Raw genomic sequence first — 22,021 nt, 5'->3', positions numbered from 1 at the left:
AGGACCTGGGAATCTTACAGGGATTTTTAACTTTTCCCCTTTAAATATCTTATTTTTGGCTGAAGTCAGTTTTAATGATTTTCCTCTGATTTATGCTATGAAATTAAAATTCTTTTTTTAAAAATGTGTTATTTGTGTGTGTGTGTGTGTGTGTGTGTGTGTGCATTCACACACATGTTTGTATGTATACAAATTTGTGGAGTCCATTCTCTTTCCATTGTGATATGGATTCTAAGTACTGAACTCAGGTCACTAGGCTTGTGCCACAAGCACCTTTAACCACTAAGCCATCTCACCAGCCTCAATCTAACAATTCTTGAAAGAAATCTAGCGTCACAGTTTATAGGTACGCCATTTTAGGCCTTCCTTGAGGTCAACCTCGTTCTAACAGTGTGTGTGTGCTGGGGGTGGGGTGGCTTCCATCCAGTTTGTCTGCTGATGCCTCTGCAGCAGCAGTACAGGACCTTTTGTTAATGTTTATACTCTGATTAAGCCTCTGCAGCAGGTGTGAGAGAAGTAGAAACCTTCAAATAACCACCTCTTCCCCATCTCATAAGCTGGGAGAAAGGATGGATCTCCAAAGCTCACAGATGGTGTTGAAGGGGGATGGGGACATCTGGGGTAATAACTCAGCCCCCTGCAAACCAAGATGAACTTCCTTGTAGTTCCTTCTGTTTCACTGATAGGCGCTTGACCAGGGAATATATTTGCTCTGGGTCACACAGCTGGAAATTTGAACCTGTATTTGTGTCCACAGAGGCAGCCCCTACAGTCCTCTCCACACTAGCTCCTGGGAGTCATGCCTGGCATTGAGCCCTGAGTTGACTCTCCCAGAATTGGGGGCTGGGAGCACCACGAATTTCTCAGATTGATCCTTTTTCCCTGGGTAGTCTCAGCCACAATGAAGTCAACCCTCTTCCTCGCTCCTCCTCAACTTTGACCTGAGGATGCCACCTTTGACCCTTCTTTCCTCCAATAGCATGTTCCATTCCCTCCCAGAATGTGTCTGCAGATTTGGATGACTTGAGTCAGGAGCATCCCACAAGTTCCAAGAACATCTTCTCTAACTGTGACTGTCAAAGCACAAATCCTTATGAAGCTGTACAGTCCATTCAGCGGGGTCTTTAATATTTTGGGGTACAACATGAAACATTAGTCAATATATTCAGATTCTTGCTATTCTTCCTTCAACATAGGCTGGTGTTTTAAATAACATTTTAATTTGTTTTGTGTACATTTCTATGTGCATGGTGCACAAACCACAGTACTTGAATCAGTTTTCTCCTTCCACCATGTGGGCTCTGGGTCATCAGGTTTGGCAAGTTCCTGCTGAACGTGCCCCATGTCTTAGGTTAAAGCCTTCATTCTCCATTAGGAAGAGCAAGACAGAATAGGACTCCTTACAGTCTTGTAAGAGGGGTCTAGGAAAATGGCCATTAAGTCCTATTGCTGTTTATCTGGGCCTCAGAGTGAGGAAAGTGCTCAATAAATGTTTGTACTATGGTTTTCCCCGACCACATACCCGTGTTTTCCCCATTTATCCTCTACTGTTTGGGACAGTTAGGAAGCTCACTTTCCTTCATCACTCACTTTCCAACTCTCTCTGTCAAAGCCACGAGCACATATGTGAGCAAAAAGTACAATAAATTGCCCATTCATTCATCCATTTGGGTAAAGCATTGATGCCTTTCCATCAATACTTATGAATTTGTTGACTTTATATGAAAGCTGTCCTATATCAGAAAATTTGTTCAGCTTTCGGTAAAAGGAAAGAACCATACAGACCCTTGAGAATCACTCTGAGAGCAGTATTGGACTAGATTGTTAAAAATCGAGTCTTTTACAGCATTCTTTGGGAGTTTTTATAGCCCCAGTAACTCTGGGTTGGAATCAGTGTGACCACTGGATGGTATACAAGGTAGCAGGTCGAACTGAAGTGTGTGTGCATAGCCCTGGGCAGACAGTGATGCCATGGGCCTAGAAAGGGAGAGAAGATCAGATAACCAGAGAACCATTAGCTGGCTGCTTAGGCAAGCTGCTGTTATGCCAGGAACTCCTCATAGGTGGAGTAAAGTCAGACTTGCTAATTTTCTTCCTGAGTACATGATATATCTCTTCTAGGCTTCCTACGGTGTGTCTCTAAATCTTGTGTGTACAGTGTCTGTGGCAATCCAAAGAGAGTATTTGATCCCTTGGATCAAACTGAAGTCAATGATTGGTTGTGAGCCACCTTGTGGGTGCTGGTGATTGGACCCCAGTCCGCTGGAAGAATAGTCAGTGCTCTTAACTACTGAGCCAGCTCTCCAGCCCCACTCCTCTGGACCTTCATCAGCAGCCCACAACTTCTCTGTTCACCTAATCCACACACCACGGAGAATTTTAAAAGCAAATTCTTGAGCTTTGGTTCTAAAGTTTTAGAAGGTTTCTGAAGTAATTCTTTTTCAGAAACCTTTGATAAATCACTGAATTGTAACGTGTGTGTGTGTGTACGTGTATACTTAACATTTTAGAAAAGTTTGCTTTTGTAGATAACATGTAAAACCTCAAAGTATACAGAGTTATGGAGTCCTGAGAGGCTCCCATTGGAGGATATACTATGTAATGTCAGAATGTAGATAATTGTATCTGTGGGCTTAACTTTCAACACCTCTTTATGGTAGGTAGAAAATGCTATTCTTTGAAGAATATAAATGTATATACGTAACATACTGAGTAAACGAAAACTAAGTGCAGTGAGGAAACCGAGTCAGTATACTGGCCCTATGAAGAGCAGATAATCATATCAATAATCATGCAATATCAATGTTATATTAACTTGACTTTTTGGTGTTTACAAATTTAGATACTGATTTATTCTTTTGCCTTCAGATGTCTAATTCTATTTATTTCGTTTCCAAGTGTGACATTTTTTATTACCTGTAGGGCACATTTAACAGATGGGAAAGTACAAAAGTACATAACTGCAGTATGTCTAAGTTATGAATTTTCTGTGCTAGCTAGAATTTCCAAGTCTGCTAAACTGATTTACATACAAGCTATTACGTACAAGCTATTTGATGATGCAACTCATCTGTTTGTTTTGTCCCTAATAGTGGAGTTGCCCAGACACTCAAGAAAGGAGAAGTTTTCCTGTATGAAATCGGAGGCAATATTGGTAAGCACATTTTCACTCTCTATGTTGACTTGATGTTGCCAATGTTTATTATTTATAATTTTGGGACAACAGTGTTTCTAGATTTGAAAGTAAGCATACCAAGTCTTCGACACTTGCTGGATAGTATGGGTTTGTTCAGTGCTCCGACCTTTCTTCCTGCGGCTTTTTTTTGAGCTCCCACTGTTTAAATCATCATTCACACTCAGCCTTTGCACATTTGATTTTGCATTTCACAATCAGATCTTGGAAATTAGTGTGGTTTCTTAGCTGCATTCAAAACTAGTTATGTTTAATACAGGTGAGGATGATTTTAAGGAAGCAGTTAAAGTCCATCCCACCAAGTATTTTCGCTTCTTCATTTAATTTAATACCAGCGTTAGGGAATGACTACCCAATTAGCGTTTTTAATGCCTTGGCCAATTCTTTGAGTGTTGTCATGAGAAATAAGAAAGAAGGACAAAGACTTTGAAAACTAAGATTTTTAACCATTGGGATCAATTTTACGATTGCATCTGCCCTCACCAACTGTGTTAACTGATACCACATCTCCTTCACAGGGGAGCGCTGCCTTGATGAGGACACATACATGAAGGACTTATACCAGCTGAACCCAAATGCTGAGTGGGTCATAAAATCCAAGCCACGGTAGAAGACTAACCAGAGGACTAGTATCATTCTTGCTGGGTCAAGAGTGTCAATAAAAGTCATAGGTTTCTTAATTATTCAGCTGTACCCAGTTATTATAAAGTGACACCCCAAGCCTTAAAATTATAGATTTTTGTGGCTGCCACATTGTTAATTTTAACAATTTAATTAAAAATATTTTTGGAGTAAGAGGAAGGGGTTTAATTAGCTTGTGGGCTGTATATACATCACACTTTAAAATGTGTTCAGATGCGACAGCTGTTTGTTTTTTTCTTTTTTTGTTTGTTTTCTATGAAATAAATTCTCTACCATATTTTTTTTGGTACTGGGTATTGAACTAGAATTTTGCTCATGATGGGCAAGTGCTTTATGACACCTAGTAATATCCCCAGCAGATTAAATAATCTTTACTGATAGATTTACCAATGAAGTTTTGGTTTATTTACATTTTAAGAATGTTGTCTCCCCTTTCTTACCTCTTCTTATCTACCTTCCCTCAATAAAATTTGTTTTTTTTTTTTAACAAGAAAGAGATAGTTAATAGCAGGAATGGAATGCTATGAAGGCAAACAGTCCTTCCTGCAGCATCCCAGTTATTTTTTCAGCTTATCTGACATATGTGCACGAATCTGTATCCATCATCAAAACCCAAACTGTCAGGAATGTCCAATCATCACCAAAGCATGAAATGTTTAAATGCTCAGGAGATATAATGTGGATCCACACAGAATAACTGGATCACCTCTGACCACAATGTGAAAAGCCAGATCACTTCGTGTGTACCACACTATTCCAGATGGAATCTGAAAAGTAACATATAAGGTTGCCTGGCAACATTATCAATATCATAATAGTACAATCTGGAACAACTGGAGAATGCATTGTGAAATGGCACCTTCCACAATCCCCCTCCCCCCAGAGTGAGTCTTCTGAGTATGACGATCACTGATGTGAACATTCTTGCCTGTTTTCATATTTTAAATCATCTGTGTCGGTTTGTTAAGATGTTATGGAAAGTATTATTCCCAGGGCTTTTCGTGCACAGACCACACTGTGACAAAACACGGACCTCTGCTGTAAATAAGAGACATGAAATAAGAGCAGTGTTTGCTGTTTCACGAGGGTAGGGTGTCATCGATAAAAGGTGGCATGTGTAGATGATGCACCGATGTGCTGATGACACTGTGCATAGTTCTTTAGGGGAAGCTCCGCACTCTCAGAAGCTCTTGATGTCACTCTAATTGGAAAGGAAAGTGCCGTTAATGAGAACAGAGAAATGCTCAGCATATAACTACAAGAGCAGCCTGTGGATAGATGCTTCAGTAACACTGTGGTGATTCGTGCCATTGCTTTTTTATTTAAAGAAATTTTATAATTAAATGCCTTTTTCTAAACGATCTTCTCTTGAAATTATTACTTTTATTCCAGCGTGTTCGTGGGTCTCCTTTTGTTTTTGTAAGTTATTTTAATTAACAGTCTGTTTTCATTGTAATTAAGCCTCATCTGCTCTTTTATCAGTTCTACATTCCTGTCTTGTTTTAAATTTGAAAGATGTATGAGACAAGTTTATTTCCTTCCTTAGTTTTCTTCTTCTTATTATTTTTTTCCTTTACATAGTTGTCTATCCTTTAGGGCTTTCAAAAGACATTCTGTGCTGTTTCTTATTATAGGAATATATTCATTTCATGGGTAGCAAAATTTATTGATGGTTCAGTGCAAACAATGAACAGTTCTAAAGAAAGATTATGTGCTTAAAACATTTAGGGATCCATAACAACAACAAAAGGACAAGAGTCAGGATAGGGATTTAAAGAAATGTTTCTAGAACACATGTCAATTGATTCTTAGCACACTGACTGCCTACCCAGGGAGGCTGGCAGAAAAATTCCCAGGGTTTTTTTTTTCTGGCTATTCTAGTATACACTCTGTAGATCAGGCTGGCTTCGAACTCAGAGATAACCCTGAATGCTGGGATTAAAGGCATGTGCCACCAACCCCCAACTGAGTTCCCAGGTTTTGATGGAGGAAATAACAAAGGCCTTTTTATTCTAAGTCATTCCTAGAACTCATGGCCTAAATTCATTGGCACTGAACAGTGAATTTAAATAACACACACACACACACACACACACACACACACACACACACACACACACACACACTGTAATATATAGATACATCATATACATATATATTTGTGTATTATAATTTTACAGTAAAGAATTTCATATTGTAGAGCTTCAGATACATGTCCTGGCATTAATTCAAGTGCTTTTACTGTGATTTTTTTTCTTCTCTCCAGTAAGTTTTCATTTTCAGTGTACATCTGTTTGGTTGAGAAAAGGACAGTGATGTGAGAACAAACACATTTGCTTTGAGCCTAAAACATTTTAACACTTATGGGAGTTGCTGGTGGAAAAATCTGAGAGCCAGTGTTTACAGAAAAAATGTTCACCCTGCTTACCCCTCTGTGGGGCTTCCTGTTCTCATCTCCTTATTCTTGCTTTCCTGCTTTGCCACGTCCCCCGTTAGCATAATCCTTCTGGATATTTCTGGTCCTTGTTATTCCTTTCACTTATACCCCCTTTACTGAGTATAATTATGGAAGTTGATATAAATTCCTTGTTGACCTGGGAAAAGTTGTTTTCTCAGGTTTGTGGAACTGGTTTACACTGTGTGATTGTCCCTGATTTCCCACCTACTTGTCAGTAGGTGGCAGTATTAGGCAGAGATTCCTTTGAATCTAAAGAAGTTTTAGACAATGAACAGGCGTTTCTAACATATGTTGCTGTGACTTGGTGGGTGCCAGCCACCTCCAGCTCTTAGATGATAACATTGTGGGGCTCTGTTTTAGTTACTCATTCTGAAGTTGAAAATAATCGTTTACCTCAGGTTTGGGGTGTGTGTGTGTGTGTGTGCGCGCGCGCGTGCGTGTGTATAATGAATTAGTCTGCTTTAGTCCTTCATCCATTGAACGGATATGGGACAGGTATATCAGACCCAGAATTAAATTTTCAGTAATGTCTAGTTTGAACAGAAGTGCTGTGAGTCAAGGTGGAAAACCAGGAGGATAGAGACAGGAGCTGGGAAATAGGAGCGCTTTGGTGGCATTTGTTCTAGTGTATACATGTTTCTGCATTTCAACGCAGACTTATTTGTCAAGCAGGTTGTACTCTGGAGATTCCTTAGTGGGCAAAATAACCAAAAGCATTGGTCCTATTGGATTCAAGTCTTCATGAGGGAGAGGAGTAATGAATTAAACAAAAGTAGTAAGTGAATAGAACTCTAGAGTAATGAAAGGCGGTGAGTTCAGTGGGTGTAGAAAGTTGAACAGAGCGGGTAGGACAAGGGCTGGAGCGTATGAGAGCATGAAACGAGGGATCGCCTTGAATAGCTGACAACTCAATAAAGACTTGGAGAAAGAGAAGGCTTTTCTGTGTGGATATTTGGAATGGTGTTCTAGACAAAGGGAACATTTAGGACCAAGGTCCACTGTAGGAATGTGCCTTGTCAACACTGTGGCCAGAGTGGCGTTAGTGCCAGCGGAAAGCAAAGGTCAGAGAGGGAAATGCAAAGACAGGGTCCAAGATCATAAGAGCCTTGGACTAGAGGGTTGGCAATTTATTGTGCACATCCGAACAGTCAGTAAAAGGGCACCATTGGCAAAAGCTAGAGCTGTGAAGTAATGGGACATCCTGGTCACCCCACACAGTGGAAGGCAGAGCCAAAGGCTTTCTGGCAGGAGACAGGAATGCACAATCATAAGATTTTTGTCTTGGCTGTTAGTAGGGTGGAGTCTGGATAAACTGTGCCCTTGGCTAAGATTAAGGGAGGGAGTCTGGATTTTATAGGGAAAACAGGGAATGGAGCCCTAGAGCTTCCCATATTTGAGACCAGGAAGTGAAGGAAGCAGGGAAGTATTAGCAAGAAACCCCTCCTAAAGTTTAAGTGAGCATAGTGCATGAATAGTCATGTGAAGGAAAGCCACCAAAGTCACGGTAGACCTTCCTTGTAGCTCGGATGAGCTAGGATTGATTGATCATGGATTTTTCTATGCGGGTCTTTGTTGATCTTGATGCCAAGTTGAAAATATTAGGGGTGATTATAGCAGGGCGAAATTCTCTTAAGGCGAACTGTTGCTGCACTAAGAAGACTATAAGTGGGGCTAACTGCCGAGAGAAGCATTTGGGTCTAATGGAGGTTTTGAGTTTATTTATTTAAGTAATGTTTTGAGGAAAGCTGTCATGGGTGCAGGAGACATTATTAATGTGACTATTTTAATGTGACCTTGGACACACTTCTTACCTGAGCTTCATTTTCTGTTTTGTGTAAAGATAATAATGGGAGTGTTCACTTTTTAGTAGCTTATTAGAATCTATCTCTGTCAAGAGCTCAGCAGCATACTAACTAGATAACAAGCAGTAATAAATGACAGTATTTTCATTAGTGGTTATAATGATTAATATCAGAACTGTAGGGTAAGAATTCTCACTATGTCATGCTAGTGTTCTACTCTGTTTCCACTCAACATAGAGCAAAGGTGTAATAGACATAGTAATACCAGCTTACAACAAACAAGAGAATCAGAGAAGAGGGGTAGCAACTATGTTGAGAATGGTAAGGGCCTCCCCTTGGGTAATCCTCACAGCCTCTCTTAGGAATATCCCTTTCTCCAAGCTAGGAATCACTTCCTGCCTAGATACTTAAGGACTTCTCTCCTCCCCCTTTTCTTGCTCAAAGTAACCAGTCAAAAGCCAAACTCTCCCACTGGAAGTGAGTGGCGCCATTGTCAGCTGGACAGACCATCTTTTTCTCTACCTCACATGAGCTCAGTCAACGTTAAAGGTGGTTTGTTTGTTTCATTTATAGTAAAGAATGCCAGAGGGCCAGAGTTCTCTCCCATCATGTGAGACCTGGAAGGACAGGGGCAAAGCAGACCTAGACCCACTTTTTGTGCTTGATATGCCTGGGAAGACACTGGCTTCTTGTGTCAGCTGTTCCCATTGGTTAAGATCCTACTTTCCTATCCTGGTTTGCTTGGGCCAAGGGTCTCTCAAATTCCACACTGAACATCCATATTCCTTCTGCTTCTACTGACCTCTCACCCTGGGATCTGGACTTCACGTCACTTCCTCTTTCCACTTGTGACCACAAGCATTGTGTGGAGCAGCCTGCTTCTGGTCAGAAGGGTGTGACAGGAAACAGGAGAATTCTTTCCCCATTGTAACCATTTCTTTGACTCTTTAAAGGTTCCTTTGAAGGGACTCCTGGACTATTTTCCCATATAGCTGCACATAGTACCAGTGAAAGCAACTGACTGCCAGGAATGGTACTTGAGGCCTTTGTACCTGAAGCCAAGACACTGGCTCTGTCTAGCAAGCTCTTCATCTTGAGCTTTGAAGTCTCTGTGTCTCAACTAAAGCAGCTCAGCTATGCTTCAGAGAAAGAGGCTCCACTCCCACTGTTTACCCTGCCTTTGATGTTTACCCCTCACCACATCTCAGCTGTCGAGTTCTGTGTCTTATTGTATCTCCCATAGCCTTTACAAAATGACAACTTTCATGTGCTCTCTGCCTTAGGTCGCCTTCCCTTCCAGCCAGGAGCCGCCAAGAACAAGGCACATCCCTTAGAGGGAGGTTCATAAGGGGAATGACCCTGGCATAATTCTTGGAAGTTCATCAGTTAACATTTTCTTTCTTTCATATCCTTGTAGCATGGCTACAAGGACAAAAAGACCATTGAACCATGCTTTGTGCCTTTACAACTATCAGTCAGTGGGGGGGGGGGATCATGGGTATTTTACCTGTGTCTACTTGTATCATCTAGTTTGGCAAAAAGTCCAAGAAGATGAATCAGCTACAGATAATACATTTCCTTAAGTACAAGAGTCTTCAAATGTGTCCTAGGTCATGCTTCACTAATTCCCATGCTTACCTAATGTTGAGAGGGAAGAAATTGTCATGTTTTATTTCACTTGCCTATTTATGTTTGGTCCCTAGAATTAAACTCAGGGCCTTGTACATGTTGGGTAAATGCTATACTGCTAAGCAACATTCCTAGCATGCTTTATGATTTCATTTATTTGAGACAAGATTTTTATTATGTAGCCCAAGCTGTTTTTGAACTCAGGATTCTCCTGCCTCAACCTCCTGAATGCAACATGTTGGATTTTCAAGAATGAAGGACTAAGGAATTCTTAGGTATACTAGATAATGCCTTAAGGCACTGAGTTAATTAGATAGTATTACAAATTATGTTACTAGTTAAGAAAGAAATATGGCCATCATGTTTTCCTTTCTCCCATTCTTTCCTTCCCCAATACATTTTGATGTTTACTCTATATTATACTGTGGTTATGTGGTGGTAATATAAAAAGCAATTATGTGATACATTTCCACAGGGAAATTACATTTACACTTGTGGATTGGAGCTATAGGGAATGCATTCTTTACAAATCAACTCAGATTGGATGAAGACAGGTAAGTGTACAACTAACTGTAGGATAAAACAGAGTGAGAACATAAAGAGAGGATGATAGTAGCTGGGAAAATGAAAACAGAAACATGAATACATAAGTTGCTGAACCATTAGAATACTAAAGACTAGATCAGGTCCAAAAGAACGAAGTTCAGAATTAGACCTGGACAACAGAAAGTGAGAGTGGGTGAAACTGATGTTGTGTGGTTGGAATCAAGAGTCTGAATGATTCCACAGACTGCAGGGGAGTGACGGGTGGGTATGAAATTGCCAAATAATAAATTACAAAATGTAAACAGCCCTGAGAAAAAAGGATGCAACTTTGCAACCAATCTCAAGTTGGAGTGAAGTACTGATTTGAGATAAAAGGATTTGAAAGAGAGGAGAGGAAGAGGGGAAAGAGAAAATAGAATGTAGGGAGAGAAAAGGAGGACATGAAGCTTGAGGTGAGGGGTATGCAAAGTTAAAAGGAGGCATCCTTAGGAAGTGCTTTTTGAAAGATGTGTGTTTAGATACTTGTTGGAATATGGTAGTAAAAGTGATACGGGCTAAGAGAGGGGTAAGCACTGCCTTGAAACCGTGACAGTATGAGATGAGTAAAACTCAAGAGATGCTGAGGATAACAGTTTTAACACATTAAATGACCACCCATGGCAGATAATTAAGACAACAAGACAAGAATTGAGCTGGAAGGATCAGAGCTGGATTTCAGGGTGAACCCTCCAGAAGTAGGCCAAGAGTGCTTGGGCCTGGTGGGAACACATGTGTTTCAATAGAGCAAGACACAAGCAGGAACTGAAAGATATGAACTTTAGTGGGATTGTTGGATGGAGGGGTGGTGGGAATGAAGTTTATCAAGGCTTTTTTTTTTTTTTTTGGTCATTCTTTGATATTATTTTGCAGAGGGGAAAATCATCTGAAAATAGTTTTTACATAGACTTTTTAACTTTTGAATGATCTTTACCTCCGCATTTAGTTAATTCAAGATTTTTGATGAAGTCCTGTTCTCTAAAATAGTGTTTAAAATAAAGTGATTTCTTTTTGAGATGATGTCTCTTGTACCTCTCACTGTATAGCGGAGGATGATCTTGAATCTTGAATCCCCGACACCCCCCCCCCAAGTGCTGTGAGTATAGGTGTGTAACACCATGCTGGGTTCATGTGGTGCTGGTGAAACAGGGCTGTGATTGTGCTAGACAAGCACTCTCCCAACTAAACTATATCCACACACCCAAATAATTAACTTTTGAAGAAAATTGACTGTGCCAAATACAAAAATAATCTCCAAGATTTTGTCAAGCCTTAAGAGATATTGCTCATTTACATTTTACTTCTGTGATATTTTCAGTGCCTTTCCAAGTTTAAATTAAATGATTTTAAAAATATACTTATTTGGAAGTTGGTCTTTAGTAAAGGCTGATCACAGAGATGCACTAAAGGTTATTTCTATGTTAGTAACTCTCTATATCAGGGGCAAAGAGCACAGTGGAGAAGGGGCCAGAGGGATGAGGAGGTAAAGAAGGGAGACCAAACAAAATGAAATAAGCATAAAAACCCATTAGGAAACACAGTACTTTGGAAGCAAATTTAAAAATTACTAAAAGTTAAATTAAAAAAAAATCCTTTATTGGAGATGCTGTGCCTTCTGTCACTACTCCTCAGTGTCCCTATATTATACTAAGGATTATTACTTATCCCACTTTAATTTACTTGGTAAAGCCTGGGGAACATACACTAGATAAATTCTGATTATGTCACTCAAAACAAGGATGAGAACAAATGTTATACAAAGCATTGGTTCCCAGGGCTGGAGAGATGGCTCAGAGGTTAAGAGCATTGGCAGTTCTTCCAGAGGTCCAGAGTTCAATTCCCACCAACCACGTGGGGCTCACAACCATCTATAATGGGATCTGATGCCCTCTTCTGTCATGCAGGTGTACATGCAGGTGGAGTACTACATACATAAGAATAAATAAATATTAAAAGACTATTAAAATAAAAGCGTTGGTTCCCATGTTTAATTGTTGAAATGTAAGCAATTCACTAGATGCTCTAGAATTCTGTTCTTCAATTTTTCTCCAGTTAACCTCCTCCCACAATATGTCACTGTATTAGTAAGGGTCCTCTAGACTAACAGTACTTACAGAACGAATCTCTCTCTATATATAAGAAAGGGGATTTATCAGAATGACTTAGAGGCTTATGGTCCAGCTAATCCAACAATGGCTGCCTCTTAATGGAAGGTCGAAGAATCTAGTATTGTTTGGTCCACAGGCTGGATGTCTCAGCCTGGTCTTTAGGATACATCTGAATCCTGAAGAAGTAGGCTCTAATGCCAGTAAAGGAAGAGTAAGTAGGCCAAAGGAGCAACTTCTTTCTTCTATGTCCTTTATGTAGGCTTCAAGTAGAAAAAGGGGCCCAGATTAGAGGTGGGTCTTAATACCTCAAGAGATCTGGATTAAAGGTGTGTCTTCCCACCTAAAAGATCTGGACTAGTAGTGGATCTTCCCATTTCAAATGATTAAGCAAAAATTCTTCACAGGTATGCCCAACCATTTTGGGTTTTAGTTCATTCTGGATGTAGTCAAGTTGACAACAAAGAATGGCCATCACAATCACCTTACATACCTTTCAAAGACAGTCTGACTTTTCATTCTTAGTTTAAAAATATTCAAATGAGCCGGGCGGTGGTGGCGCACGCCTTTAATCCCAGCACTCGGGAGGCAGAGCCAGGCGGATCGCTGTGAGTTCGAGGCCAGCCTGGGCTACCAAGTGAGCTCCAGGAAAGGCGCAAAACTACACAGAGAAACCCTGTCTCGAAAAACCAAAAAAAAAAAAAAAGAAAAAAAAATATTCAAATAATATCCTAAGACTTTAATATATTTCAAGGAGAATAAATACTCCACAGTGCTTTGATAACATGTTTTTTTAATGTAAAAACCTAATTGACAAGAATGGTTACATAATTCCTTTACTTGCAGTTTCATTGTACTTTCTCCCTAGAATTCCATTCAAAAGTAATGTATCTCATGATACGAAACAAGTACATTTCTCTATCCAAAATAAGTGTTTACATCAGGGAAACAAAAATATGTCAAATTTTGATAGTTACTCAGATTTAAATTCTATTGAGAAAAACAGGTTCTTATTGAAGATTTTGAGTTTATTTTCCCTCTTATTGCCACTGGGCAGACATCATTTAGTTTTAATAAATACAACATCATTCTCACATGTATGTGTTTATTTCTATATTTGTGTAGACTCAAAGAATCCTTTCTCACAGCAATATAAATTGAAGTACTTTAGTTACAGTAATAGTACACAACTTTTTTCAATTGATCATTCACTATGTGACAGAAGTCATGGTTATCTGATTACAGTTATTTGCAATGATCTACTAGCTTTTGAAATCATATAGTTTGAAACAACCTGAGTTTTATAATAATTTTCTATCTGGCTGTTATGATCATGCATTTTTTTCAGTTTCTAAGAAGTATACCAGACGGTGATAACTGAGATAGAGAAAAATATTCGAAGGTGTTGCTGCATATATTGTTAAAGTATTAATTTATACTTCTTTTAATGGTGGTTGAGTGATATTCAGTGTCTCTCCTTTATTCCCTTTTATATTAATGCCATTGGTAAAAAAATGAAATTTTGTTGTTTTAAGGTACATTTTATGGATACTTACTGAGGCTAATCATGTCTCATATGGTTATTATAATATGTTCATAAAATGTTATCTTTTTATATTGTTTATATGTTAGTAACAGAGGAGCACAAAAATTGCATTTAGGAAGTTTACATTTATTATGTCTGTACATTTAGTAGGTATAGATGTGACAGAAAGTATCAACATAGCAGAGCATGTTACTCAATGAATTATCTGGTATCAGAATTACTTGTGGAGAGCATTTCCTCTGGTTTGACTTTAAATAGTTTGTTTTCTTTTTCTCTAAAATTTGATTTTTAACTTTGGTATGCTGGAGGCATTTTGAAATGAAAAGTAATTATTTAATGAGGATGTTAAGGAATGAATATGTCTTTTCCAAATTTATTTGTTAAAGATAAAAATACTCAGAATTATGGTATTTGGAACTAGGACCATTGAGTGGTAAGTATAGTTAGATATGCTCATGGGAACAGGTCCATTGTGGGATTAGTAGGCTTGTCACATGATAAAAGAGCATCCTCTTCATGTGAATGGTTCAAGTAAAAGCTATTTAAAAACTAGGAAAAAGTGGTTATTGTTAGCCAGGAAGAGAGTCTGATCCACGACTGAATTATAATACCTTTTACCATGGACTTCCTGTTTCCCAGAACTAAGAAATTCCTTTATATTAGTTAAGCCACTCAGTCCATAGTATTCTATGGGTATTGGGTAAGTCAGAAGGCTTCCTTAAAAATTGTGATGTCTGATCTTGAAAATTTATCACCTTCTGTCACTTTTCTTAAAAGATTTTTTAAAAAAAGATTTATTTATTTATCATAGTACAGTGTTCTGTCTGCATGTACACCAGCACACCAGAAGAGGGCACCGGATCTCATTACAGATGGTTGTGAGCCACCATGTGGTTGTGGGAATTGAACTCAGGACCTCTGGAAGAGCAGCCAGTGCTCTTAACCTCTGAGATATTTCTCCAGCCCTTGGAAAAAGATTTTAAAGTTTCCTTGTATATTTGTGTGTGCCTGCATGAGTTTATGTGCACCATGTGCATGCAGGAGACTGGGGAGACCAGAAGATGGCATGAAATCTACTGGAACTGGTTGTGAGCCACCAGGTAAGAACTGAACCCGAGTTCTCTGCAAGAGCAGTAAGTGCTTATAAAGATTGATAGATACTGAGCCATCATTCCAGCTCCATGATATTTTACTTATTAGTAGTAATTGTTAACATGGAATTTCCTTTGAACCTGAGACTTCTTTACATTGTCCCTCCCCAAGTAAGTCAGATGGTATTTAAACTCAGCTATTATACATAAAAATATACAAATAAGGTTGTGGACATGAAAGTGATACTGACATTTTTATTACTGACGTTCATAGGTGTAGACTTCTAGAGTTGTCCTCATATTTCACTGCAGAGCTGGAATCACATCATCTTGAGTATAAGCACACAGACATTTAGGTAGAGGAAAAGCTTTAAGATTTTAAAATGATTTCTAAAATGTCAACAACAAAATTAAGTATAAATACAGTTTTGGTTTGTTTTTTGTTTTTTTAATTTTTTTTTTATTTTTTCTATTTTTGAGACAGAGTTTCTCCATGTAGCTTTGTGCCATTCCTGGAACTCACTCTATATATAGCCCAGGCTGGCCTTGAACTCACAGAGATCTGCCTGCTTCTGCCTCCCGAGTGCTGGGATTAAAGGTGTGCACCACCACTGCCTGGCATAAATACAGTTTTTATGGAACCATAAAATGATATGGTTAGGGATCTACCTATGGAATTAATAAAGAAAAAAATTCTATGTGGAAAAACATACATATGATTTCAAAAGTATATATTTAATGGATTAATTTTAAAAAAAAGTAAAGTATAGGCCTAGCTTTGGAGGTACAACTCATCTATCAGCTTTCACTGGTGAGTTTTCCAAGCCCACCTCACCGTTTCCATACTCCCAGGTTTAGTTCTAGAGGTACAGCATATCCACGGTACTGCCAGGTAAATCTCCTAAGCCCACTGGCACCATTCCCACACTTCCAGGCCTTGACCTGATCATGGAGTTCCTACACTGTCCAAGCCTACAGCACTCTAAAATCTCACATCAGACACTGTGTCTGCTCAGACCACAATGAATTAGGACTAGAAATCAATAGCAACACAGTAGGAAATATATAAATAAATGGAAATTGAGCATCATCATGTTCCTAAATAGGCAACAAATCCTGAATTGAATGAAAACAAAATATAATGCAAACTGTACTATATACAGATATATCAAAAGCTGTATTAGGAAAAATTACAGAAATGAATGTATATATAAAAGAGAAAATTATAAATAACTTAGGATATGTTTTACAGACTTAGAAAACCAAATCCAAAATGAATAAAATGTAACTAGGATGAAATAAAAGATAAAATTTGAGAACTTTTAGCTAGACTAACCAAATAGGAAAAAAAAAGAGAGAGAAAGCCCCAAATATCAAAGATGGGAAAAGGAAATGTTACAAGTGATACTACAGAAACAAAATGGATCATAAGTGAGTATGAATAACTCTATAATAGAAAATTAAAAATCCTTCAACAAATGGACAAATTCCTAGTCATATACAACCTGCCACAAATGAATCAGTAAGGCATACAAAATATAAACAGATAAATAATAACAAGATTGAAATAGTCACTATTTCACATAAAAGAAAACTCCATTACTAAGAGCTGTGCAGCAGATTTTTATAAGTTTCTAAAAGTCATCCTAATTATTCTCAAACTATTCCAAAAACTGAAAAATGAAGGACCACTATTAAACTCATTTTAAGAGCCAGCATTATGCCAAAACCAAAGCAAACTCATAAAACTAAAGATCAACATTCCTGATAATTGATGTAAAGTTCTCACCAGAATACAAGCAAAGCAAATTCAAGATAACATTGAAAAAAATCAAGTGTGATTTCCCCCAGAGACTTAAGGATGATTAAACATTTACAAATCAATAAATGTAATAGCTAACATCAACAAAAGCCAAAAGCCACATGATCACCCAAGTAGGCACAAAAAAGCATTTGATAACACTCATTATCCCATTTGAGAAAAACTGAATAATTTATATGTAGATGGAACACAACTCCAAATAATAAAGCCTGTGTATGACTAGCCCATAGCCCAGAGCCAACGATACACTGGTAGTTTCTCAGCATCCAGAACATGACAAGCATACCCACTTTCACCACTTTTGTTAAATGTTGTTTTAGAAGTTTTAATAAGTGACGAGACAAATAAAATACATCCAAATTGGAAAAGATGTTAAGTTATGTGTTTGCAGATGGCATGATTTTATGCATAAAAATTCAACTCCATCAAAGGACTGTTAAAACCAAGAAAATTTGTAAAGTTTTACTACACATGGTCAGCATATGAAAAAAGTAGTTGCAGTTTTTCATGTCAATAGCAAGCCTCCCCAAAAAGAAATCAAGAAATAATTCCATTTACAATGGCTTCTAAAAACTAGAAGTCAATTTAATGGAGGAAAAGAAAATCACAAAATACTAGTGAAAAACCTTGTAAAGGACACAGGAGAAGTGGAGAGCAGGAAGAAGGAAGGAAGAGAGGAGGAGAGAAGAGAAGATGGTGATGGTGATAAGGAGAACCTGTGTTCACAGATTAGAGGAAACAGTAATGTTAAAATGACCACACTATGAGTCACATAAGCACAGTACCCAAAACAAGAGTAGAAATATACATATAGTATAGCAAAAATAACTTTAAGTTTGTATCAATAAATCATAATCCATATCAATGTAAAATATTTGGAGATTTAATAGTTGTGTTTTGGATTAAAGTAAATTTAATAATCTATCATTTTATCTCATCATTTCGATATCATATTTTTCTTTTTTCCTTTAGAAAGAGATCTTTGAATTTAACTCTCTTGTTTAGCTTTTATTCTGACTATGACCAATAACAACTTGTAACCAACCCCCCTTAAATGATAACCAACATCCATAACCCATCTTTTGGAAATATTGGTGATGTTTTTTTAGGCTGCTTCCTGTTTGTCTTGGGGTGCTGACATCTTTGGGGGAAAATGGAAAAAAATCAGGATAATTGTTAAGTCTTGGCTGGAGTATTCTGTGAGGTTGGATCATCTCTGTCAGCAGCCTTGAAGTTGTTATGGATGCTGGATCACCTGGGCCATCTATTTTTATTGAGGTCTAGTCCCATTGTTCTGAAAATACATAAACTTTTAAAGGTAACATACATATCTACATTAATACAAGTATAGACTGTGCATTGTACACAAGTCAATCAAAGATGATTTTTTGCTTTATGTTTGAGCAGGTAAAATATACATTGTGTGTTTTATAGTTTTTCTAGGTTTATTTCTTTATGTCTGTAGTCAGGATTTCAAGGGGTTTTCCCCAAACAAATTTGATCCATATCAATCTGGAATGAATCCATAGCCTCTCATTTCCTATGGAAATAAAAGCATAATCTCTCCCCAAAAGCAACACACCTTTTGACTTCCATTTTGAAGTCAAGATATTTTTTAAATAAATAGGTGGTTTAATCTAGCAGCTTTCATAACCCAGTGTCTCTTAGCAGCCAAAAAATTCAAAGACAACACAATGACATACAGGATTCAGATTCTCTGTATATTTTCCATCTTTACATGCTCTTTTATATTACTTTACTCCCTTGTAAAGGACTTTATTATTTTAAAACCACACACACACAATATAAATACACACACACACACACACACACACACACACACACACACATATATATATATATATATATATATATATATATATATATATTACTGTCTATATCCTTTTCTTTTCCTCTTTCAAGCCTTTGTACACTTTTAAACACATTGGAACCCATTTAGAGGGTTTTTCCATCTGGATCTGTCTTTATTGAGCATCTTTAACCTTTTCTGACTGCATAAACAAAACCCCAAACCCACCATGCAACATTCTGGCAGCTCAAAGACTTGAGGCAGTGGCTGGGAGAATCCTCTCTGTACTGGGACCCATGTGAGAGACTGTGAGAACCTGCCATGTGGCTTAGCTCATGGTTTGTTGGCAGCTGCTGAGAGACACTCTCTGTACTACAGCCAGCATGAGAGACACAAGAGTAGGAAGTCACATTTGGCTCTGTTTTTGTATGTTTAGAACCTTTTTAAAGCTTTCTCATGTTTTATGTGGATGTAGGTGCCAGAAGTTTGGGCACTATTTGTAGGTGGAGTTTCTCTGTGTCTTGTCAGTCACTCCCAAATAACCATTCAGAAACTTAATATTGTAAATTCTTGGCCAATCACCAATAGAATATCAGGCTAATTTCCAGCTAACTCTTACATTTTAAATTAACCCATATTTCTTATCTACCCTCTGCCACATGGCTATACTTCCTTTCAACATGGCACATTCATCTTGCTTCTCTCTACATCTCTCATGATCACCCCAGGCTCTTCCCTCCTTCTTCTTCTTCCCAGCATTCTCTTGGTCTGGTTCTCCCACCTACCCTTATCCTGTCCAGCTATTGGCCAGTCAGCTTCTTTATTAAATCAATCACAGTGACACATATTCACACAGTGTAAAAGAGTATTCCACAAGTTTGTTCTCTTCTGCCACATTTTGGGATTTGAGGATTGAACTCAGTCAGACTTGTCTACAAGCACCCCTAACTGCTGGCCCATCAACAGCACCAACACTGGATTTTCTACATGCTTTCCCAGGCATTTTGTCCACATTGATTTCTTTGGGATCTATTGCTGGAGTGTTATTGTATTCTTTGGAGGCACCCTATCACCCGTGTTTTCACACTTTCTTGTGTTATGTTCAAATTTGCACATCTATTAAATCAGTTAGTGTTCTCCCCTCCATAAGATGACAATAGTAGGCAGGCTTTTTTCCCTACAGGTGGGAAATGTTGGCTTTATTTCTTGCTAGGCAAGGTAATGTAGTCTTCCTATAAGTTGCTTGGCTATAATCAATGACTTTAGGCACACTGGATACTGTGGCAGAGTCAGAGAAACCTCTGTGCTTGTGGGCCATGCAAAAGAGAGAGCCCTTTAGCTGTTTAGACAAGTGCATAGCAGACATTGGGTGAGGGGTGCTCACTATGTACTTATTAGTACAATTGGGACAATTGGGAGAAGTGGCCCCATGAGAAAATAGAGACTTCCTTAGATGTTATTGATGCTAGCTAGCCCTGGTACTCCTTCGGGCCTCTGGCACTGACCTCTCCAGCAGCAATGAGGGAACTAAAACACATTTTCAACTTACCAGCTGCACAGGCCCACACACTGCAGTGAGAGAATTGAGGGTGGGAGCTATGGTCTCTGCTCTGTCCCTCACACCCAGCTTTGAAGCAGCCCTGAGTCACACACAGAATGGAGGAGGTAGGGTGACAGTAGGAACCCCAATGTTCCTCTCTACTGTTTTGATAGTGGTTTAAGTCTGGGACTGCAGCAGCTGCTGGAAGCAGGGCTTTTATTCAAGCTCATTTTGTTGTAACACATGTTCCAGAGCTAGGCACAAAGCTTCTCTCAGCCCCTTTGGCTGTACATGGATGGGGCAGGAGTTTTCTTTTATTCTTCTCCCAGGTAGCAATGCCTGAATGTTTTAACTTACATTCTCTGATAACTGGGGGATGCTGAATACTTTTAGATACTTGTTTCTTTCTCTAGAAAAGCACGTATTAATGGGGTTTAGGATATGACGTAGCACGTTGGCTGTAGAAACAAGAGTAGAATCAGGAAGTTGCTGACTTCTCCCACTCTTGTCCACTACAGCAGAGTATAAAAGAATTCCATGGCTTGCCTACACATTATGTCATAGGACCCTTATTGATGAGATTCATTCCCTACATGCAGAGGAAAGGAATGTTGGCATCTCTAGGACTAATGAAGAGCTGCAGAAAAGATCTGGTCAAATGCGGTCTTCTTGAGCATTCCCTGATTACAACTGGACCATACTCCTTTGTACAATCACTACTGCAAAACTAGCCCTTCATCAAAACAGCATAAAATATAGGTATCACTGAGTGTTCCATTTCCTTTCACTAACTCTTTTATGTATTTATGGGATCAGTATGATTTTTTTACACATGCATATAGTCTAGAATGATCAAACAGAATAAAGTCACTTCCAGCTCATTATTAATGATTTGTGTGTCATGTGCTTTCACACTTGGTAGTTACTTTACAGTAGGTCATGGGTTGTTGTTGATAATATTTACCTTGCTGTACTATGATAGCCAACTCCTATCTCCTCAGTTCGACTTTTATAATTTCTTCTTAGTCTATGAACAGGGTATTGTATTCCCTAGTGACCACATTTCCATTCATTCTATGAAATTGACTTCTTAGTTTACAAAAATGAGAACATGTGACATTTCTTTCTGTGCCTGGCTTATTATACTTAACATAGAGACCTCCACTTTTTTCCCATGTTGCCAGAAAAACAGAATTCATTCTTCTTTCAGGTTGAGTAATATTCTGCTGTGAATCTATACGCTCATCCATCACTGGAAATTTTGGTCGATTCTCTAAAATGGTTAATATACATACATACATACATACATACATACATACATACATATACACACATACACTATGTTGCCCTAAGCTTCCTCCACCAGCACCTTCCCACTCTGATTCAAAAAACAATTAACATTTTGTATTTATTTCTGCATCAGTTTTTAATGCAAGATTTTAGGCTCAATAGACTAATTATGTATAGGTCCTGAGTTTCAGGTGATTAACAGAAAAAGGCTTAACTGACTAACCATGTCTGGATATTATTAATCACATAAAATAGTACACATATTCTTTACCTTTTCCTTAAATCTCTCCTTGGTTTAATTTCTTTACTTGTAACCCTTGTAACTATCCCTTTAAGAGATAACCAGAACTTTTTACAACCTACAGCTGTTGTCAGTCACCAATTGAGCTGACCAAGTCTTAGCCAAGTGTGACTCTTATCGAATACTTGTTCCTGTAGCATGATTCTTAAAAGTTCTTATTAATAAAATCAAACCTGAGGTGAGTTATTGGGGTCCATGCTGATAGATCAG

The 22,021-nt window shown here is 38.3% G+C and overlaps 1 protein-coding gene across 3 annotated transcripts in view; it reads left to right on the top strand.

Annotated features, from left to right (window-relative positions):
- Arhgap18 (Rho GTPase activating protein 18) overlaps positions 1 to 5,196 on the top strand; it is a 214,178-nt gene extending 208,982 nt beyond the window's left edge. For all 3 annotated transcript variants that reach the window (XM_028877380.2, XM_028877379.2, XM_037200411.1), the window contains exons 14-15: positions 3,093 to 3,154; positions 3,712 to 5,196. In XM_028877380.2, coding sequence (XP_028733213.1) covers positions 3,093 to 3,154; positions 3,712 to 3,803 — 154 coding nt within the window. In that variant the 3' untranslated portion in view covers positions 3,804 to 5,196. The remainder of the gene's footprint in view (positions 1 to 3,092; positions 3,155 to 3,711) is intronic.
- Positions 5,197 to 22,021: the final 16,825 nt, after the last annotated feature.

Source organism: Peromyscus leucopus, chromosome 8a (genome assembly GCF_004664715.2).
Source record: "Peromyscus leucopus breed LL Stock chromosome 8a, UCI_PerLeu_2.1, whole genome shotgun sequence".
Taxonomy (NCBI): domain Eukaryota; kingdom Metazoa; phylum Chordata; class Mammalia; order Rodentia; family Cricetidae; genus Peromyscus; species Peromyscus leucopus.
This window is presented reverse-complemented; position numbering and strand designations above follow the sequence as displayed.